At 43.3% G+C, this 6557-nt stretch overlaps 1 protein-coding gene across 1 annotated transcript in view; it reads left to right on the top strand.

Annotated features, from left to right (window-relative positions):
• The first annotated feature begins 2526 nt into the window (after positions 1 to 2526).
• Positions 2527 to 6557, top strand: part of SLC2A12 (solute carrier family 2 member 12) — a 30161-nt gene continuing 26130 nt past the window's right edge. The window contains exon 1 of the mRNA XM_038133350.1: positions 2527 to 2813. Within this exon, the coding sequence (XP_037989278.1) occupies positions 2699 to 2813 (115 nt within the window). The 5' untranslated portion in view covers positions 2527 to 2698. The remainder of the gene's footprint in view (positions 2814 to 6557) is intronic.

Raw genomic sequence — 6557 nt, 5'->3', positions numbered from 1 at the left:
TTGTGATAAGACATTCTCACACCGGCTGAGCTGTGGCTCTTCACTATCAGCTGAAACTGATGACACTGCAACCCATCCCTCATAACAACACCATGCAAACAGCAGATCTCAGGCTAAAATATTTCACATTTCCCCTGGGAACATTTTTTTCCAAAGACCATATTACAGTGATACAGTTTTTACAGGCATAGGGTGTACCTGAGGGAGTAGGTCAAAGCCCAGGGACCTTCCTGGCATTTCAGCAGCACCCACAGCTCAGCAAGGCAAGGATGCACTGTCCTTTGGGCAGCCCAAACCAAGCCCTCAGAATAAGGATGTGTTCCTTCATATTTTCTCTGGCCATTATGGTTTGTACTGTGTCTACTGGCTGCTTTACCCTCCGTGCAAGCTAGGTACATACCTTCTGAGATTATCCCAGGGGGCAAAGTTAAACCATTGCTGTTGCAGCTGGCATAGATACCATGACATAAAGGCAGAACTAGAAAGGAAAAATGGATTATTTGACTGGATTTCTTAGTAAACAAGGAAGTGAATATTTAAAATAATTCAAGGCTCTGGCTTTTGAGGGGACTGAACTCTAAGTGCAAACAGTTAAAAGAAATCCTACTGGTTGTCTAAAATACCTTTTTCTTCCTATTAAACAAAAAAGAAATTCACTATTGTATTCACTTAACATTCATTTAGTAAAATCTATTCATCCTAAGATTTGAGAACTCAATGTAATGCAGTGGTTTTTTATTACTTATTCCTGGGGGTAATATGCTTCTTGTTCAGGGAAAGGTGCAGTCCTTGACAAGTTTTTAAATCCTCCTAATGTCTGTATGTGCCAGCAGCTGTGTATAATCAATATATTTAGTCGGAGGATGGCATTTAGTTTAGGGGGTTTTTGAACAGTTGTGTTACATCTCTTCTTTCCTCCCTGTCAAGTTGCCACAGGCACCTCTGGCATTCTCTGACACCTCCAGGACCATTACATGTGAAGGCACTTGGGATGTGGGAACAGCTATGCACCTATGGAGTCAGCTGAGTTTCCAGAGAGCTTGCACTGACCTGAGCTGTGGGTTATATGAGGTGTGGGTTGTTAGAGGAGGTCGATTACACACCACATTATCACAGAGGAATCTTATCACAGCTGAGTTTGATCTATGAAAACATTTCCTTTCCTTCCCCAGCCTAAACAGCCTCTCATTTTTTTTCCCAAAACATACAAATAATTTCTTTAAAAGTTAACATTACTTTTAGCACATAAACCATGAAGAAGCAACACCTCTTTGGATGTGTCAAGAAATTGTTAATAGTGTCGACAGCATCCTGTAAGGACTGACAGGTGGACATTTTACAAGGAAAGTATGTAACACATGAGAGCAGAGTTAGGCTGACTCGTTTAACTACATGTAAAAGGCACTGCCAAAATCCAAACTCCCTAATGGAAGCAATGCCCCCGTGGCATCCCTGGCAGTCCAGTTTCTGAAGCTGACAGTGAGGCAGCTGTCAGATGGAGCAGTTACAATGTCTTTCGTCACACTTTTCTTTGCTAAGCAAACATCGATAAAGGGCTTATTATGCCTGCTCTACATAAGGAAAAAATATTTAGGAATTCTCTTGTCTAGAAATACTGCAAAAGCTACCGAGTTTCTACATCTACCTTTCCCTCCCATATTATCTGCAGGCTTTAGTGTAATACAACAAAAACAAACAAGAAAGCAAACAATCAGCACAAACAAGAAGCCCGCAGCACTGCCAGATTATACAACAGTGATTCCCACTGGGGCTAACTTGGACAACTTGCCTGATGGAGGCAGTGGGTCTGCTGAGAGCACTTAGAGGCTCTCCCAGGACTGGGACAGAGCAGGGCAGGCAGCCTCTATAGGGAGCTCACCTGCACCAAGTGCGAACTTTCCCTTCTGCTGCCATCCAGCCCCTGGCCACTGCTGCCACAGAAGCAAGTAAGGATGGAGTGACTCCCAGCATCGATCAAAATCGAGTCTTTGACTCAATATAGCTGAGACACTCTCAGTTTTTCTACAAATAATTGTCATGGAAAAGAGGGTGGCTTGCCCTGCATTTGCTTGTAAGATATCACGTGCATCTTTGCCATGTAAAGTCCTGGTTCCCACTATCACAGGCTGCAAAGAGCTGCCATGGTTGTTTTCCTCTCCACTACTTCTCACCATAATTTGCTCATAAGTTACAAGAACGCAGCGATGCCGTGTGTGTGCGCTCAGTGCCCTAACTTTAGCTGACAGAGCAAACACTTCAAACCCTCCCCTTTAGTGTGCTTTCTCTGCTAAAAACCTGTGCTTATGAACAGCAGGGAGAGGAGGAAAACAGAGACAGGGAAAAAGAGAGAGAGAGACCCCGTAAGTGAATGGGTAAGGAATGTGCATGGGAGCTGTGCATGGATAGATGTCTGATGTCTCAACTATTTGCTAAAAGGCAAAACCAATGCTTCCGACAGACGGCCCTCCCCTCGCCTGCAATAGGCTCCCCAGAATAGCAACAGCCTGTGTCACTGCAAAGGGCAAAGCCTTCTGAAATAGCAACAAAGTTGTTCACGAACCACTTTGTGGTTTGCATTTGGTTTCAGCCAGCTTCAGGAACTTGTTGCCATGAGGAAAACAACCTGCCCTTTCCTGGCCGGCCGGGGAAGGAGCGCAGCGCTGTGAAGTGCTCCCGCCCAAGGTGCGAAGGGGCAGTAATGATACCTGGGCAGAGCACGGACGACCTCAGCCAGCAGAGCCAGACGATGAGAGCAGGGGAGGATGAGGAGCGCAGCCGGGGCTGCAGCCGCTCCCGGCTCCCGGCTGCAGCAGGTAAGGAGGCAGGAGCTGAGCGCCAGCTGTTGGCCAGCAGCAGCTGCCCGCACAGCTCATGCTCGGGGCCGCGGAGAACGGCCCCGCAAAGCCCAGGGACTCCTGGGACGTGCCTTCTCAGTTTCTAAAAGTGCAAGAGGGGAACATAGGAGTAAGGACGGGGACTGCCAGCTTGAATTTTGAATGAAGGTTTGTGCGATACTTTCCCTAAAAGGCCTCGGTCCTACTGCTCGTGTAGGTGCTATCTGTTGTGCGAATCGTTTTCCTTTAGGAAGATCAGCCATCTGAAGGATTGGAGAACCTGCTGCCCTCCAACAACAGTGATCTGCACACTCGGGGGCAGTTCAGCCCTTTCACCGGAGTGAGTGCAGGGAGTCCAGGCAAGCACTGCACCTGTCCATGCAGGGGAGCAGTTCAAGGTGGGGGGACAGGGTCTCCCTCCTGTTTTTACTTCCCTAGCATTTCAGGAAGAAACAGGGTTTCTGTGCTGACACCCTCAAAAATCAGCTGTAACATTTATTCTGCAATAAGTTTTTAAGTGCAGAAACTGAATTTCATAGCTCTTCATCTTTGCTGTCCTACCCAGCCAGTTTTTTCAGTTTCAGCATGGTTTTGCATTTTCAAACTCTTTCCCAGATGAAAACGTGAAGGGGATAATGCCCCCCAATCATGATATATCTCAGCCACAAGGCTTATTATGCCTTATTATAAGCTGTACCAAACAGGATAGCATGGTCATAAGCCAGAAATGACAATGTCCCAAGCAGATTTTGTTCACTTTGAGCTGAATGAACTGATTAACGCAAGAATATTCAGAAACCATAGGCACAGATGCTTTGTTGGAGTGTAATAGTGATCTGTCAAGCAATGTCTCCTGATACTGGAATCAGAGGTTAGCCAAGAACAGAAAGTCAGTAGAGGTGCAGACACGTTTAACATTGCCTTTCGGACTGAGGAGAGCAGTGCAGATGGTTATAGGATAGCAATAAACAGATAGCAAAGTTTCTGCAGCACATGGGTTAAGGTTAGAAGAGTATGTGCAAATTGCACATCCGTCCTTACCCTCAAAAATGAAACCAGTAACCTGAGGAATATATAATTACATAGTTAGAAATAAAAAAAAAAAACCTTGCTGTTTCTTACTAGAAACAAGCTAAACAAAACCCAAATGCCATTTCATGTAATGAGGGGATAGGCTGCCTGTTGACATAATGAAATTACATAGCAGAGAAGCAAGAGAGGACATGGCCATGGTGGGTCTGTCCGGGATCTGCATTCCCTGTCTTTCCATCATTGTCAGGGAGCTTTTGTTAATGAAATTTGAATATTGTTTACAAAGTACATTATGGCTTCTACTGTACAAAGTACTCGGTGCTTCCCATCACTGGAGGAGTTTAGATGAATGGAACATTTGTTTCCTTCGACCTTCTCTTTTAGTTAAATTTACAAGTATTTGTTTTGGGTTTGCCTTTCACAGTTGGGTGGGAGGATTCCCATTTGTCAAATGATTGTGATCCCACATGGCCCTGACATTATTTTTGGTAGGTCAGATGTATTCTAGCTAAGAGGAGAAATGCACTTACTGAGCAGCTACTGGATCTAAAGAAACCTCAGGTGTTGGAATAGAGCAACAGGATTACATATATCTCTTTATACCCCACAACTGGATCAGAAAGTGACTGTGGCAGCACAGCAAAGATCATAATAACATGAAAATGGGAAAATTACCTTTTATGAGAAGCAAACCCATGATTTATGTGGCAATTCCCAATACATGCCCTCAAACATTTATCCTAAAAAAATGATCCTCATGTTATATACTTCAGCAAAATATTGTATTTGGGAAATTTAAATACCATATCCCTTGAAAGACGCACTTTTTATATGTCAGACAGCACTCGGGTAGAAAACAAATATCCTATTAGAGACAGCTTAAAATTTTCAAATACAGATGTAGTTTTAAAAATTATTGTAGATAAAAGTAGATATCATTCTATTGAAAATAAAAAGATAGTCCATGCTGTGGATTTATATCTAGGCAATGCGTTCAGCTCATCAGGATTTTCTAACTTGTGCTTATTAACTGATAGTTGACAGAAGTTGAATTCACTTTCCAAAGGTCTATATAAATCAAAGAAATTGCAAGGATTTAAAGAACTTTCCTGACAGGAAAATACTTTCCTTCCCTTCCAAACGGAGATGTTTCTCATCTCAGATTAAATCAAAGTAAACAGAAGAAAGTACCATGGTGGAAGAGATTTTTGAGTCTCCTCCTATCAAAATCGATATATTTGCACAGGTTTCATAAAGTAATCTCCCCCCCTCCCCCAGTAGTTTTCCATATGCACCCTGAATAATCTCCTGGGAGAAAGCAAAGAAAAACTACATCACAGAAATCTCGGTGTCTGGACTAACATGGAGCATGGTCCTGCCAAACTGAACTGGAAAGGGCTCCTTTCGCATATCTCTCCCTCTCATTAGGTGGCTGAAGAATGCTGTTTCCCAAATCAGCCTGCTTGTAGATCTTCCCTGGCACTGATCATTTATCCATAATGCCCATAAAATACATGCTCAGACCAAATACTGTGCCTTTGGAATGAATGTATTTTCCCAAATATGTGCTTGAAAGTGAGTAAAGGGGCACGCCCTCAGTACTTGGCCCCATCCAGCCTGATCCTCAGTGCACTGTGCTGCTATACTACAACTGCAGTTGGTCTCCTTTTCAGGAACCAAGCATAAACTCTTCCAACAAATGTTCTTAAAGATAGGTTTGTTTGCCAAGTAGGGCTGCTTTTGACTTGAACAACAGTTGTGAGAAACCACTTTGTTTACATGGGAAACTAGAGAATAGGCTTTCCAATCACTTGTCACATACCAGCCATACACTCATTAGCCATGGTGTTAGTGGCAGACAGAAGGAGAAAACTCTCTGGTAGCTGTCATTAAAATATTTTATTCTCCGGGGCTGTACGCTGCCGTTATATTCTGTTGGCATCTCATGAAAATAAGAGAAATATATGTATAAATATATAAAGAAGCTTTTCGTAAAAAAAGAGGAATGCCTAAGAACTGCCAGCAGCATCATTCAAAGTGACACTTAAAAGGATTGTGAGTACAACTACTGCAACATTTTTTATCTGGAAATGTTAAAGCAAAACATATGCTGAAGTCAGAGGGAATTTTGCCTAGAGGAAGGTCATGAAGGGAAACTGAGCAGAGATTTCAAGGTTTAACTCAGCAGGCAGTGGTGAACAGGCAAGTTACACCAGTTAAAACAAAAGTTCATGGTGATATAACAACGTTTTTCAGTGGAATAGTGCCTGTGAGGGACCAGAGACACCAAGTTGTTGCTGCTAATGCAGAAGGACAATGTGTCTCCCTCTGCATCACATCAGGATCTGCTTTTCATTCGGGGGTGCTCTAGTTACAGCCCTCCACTATTTCTGTTGAACTGTGGGTATGTGTCACTGGACACATGAAGAAGGATACCAGCTGACCTAGTAAAAACAAAAAAAAAGTAAACATGAAGACATTGATCAAGTTGCTCTACTTGGAGAAGCAGTAAATATATGGGCTTGAATGCTTCTCTGTCAATTCCCAGGTGTCCGAGCTCTACATCCAGCTTGTACAGACTCTCAGATGAAAAATAAATAACCATCTCAGTTTCTGTGATCTAAGGACTAAGGCTGATGTGAGCACAGTTTGGATTGTAAAGAACAGTGCTGGTGGTGGACTCCATCAAGA

This window comes from Motacilla alba, chromosome 3 (genome assembly GCF_015832195.1).
Source record: "Motacilla alba alba isolate MOTALB_02 chromosome 3, Motacilla_alba_V1.0_pri, whole genome shotgun sequence".
Lineage (NCBI taxonomy): Eukaryota > Metazoa > Chordata > Aves > Passeriformes > Motacillidae > Motacilla > Motacilla alba.
Note: the sequence above shows the minus strand (reverse complement) of the source record. Positions and strands in the feature narration are given on the sequence as shown.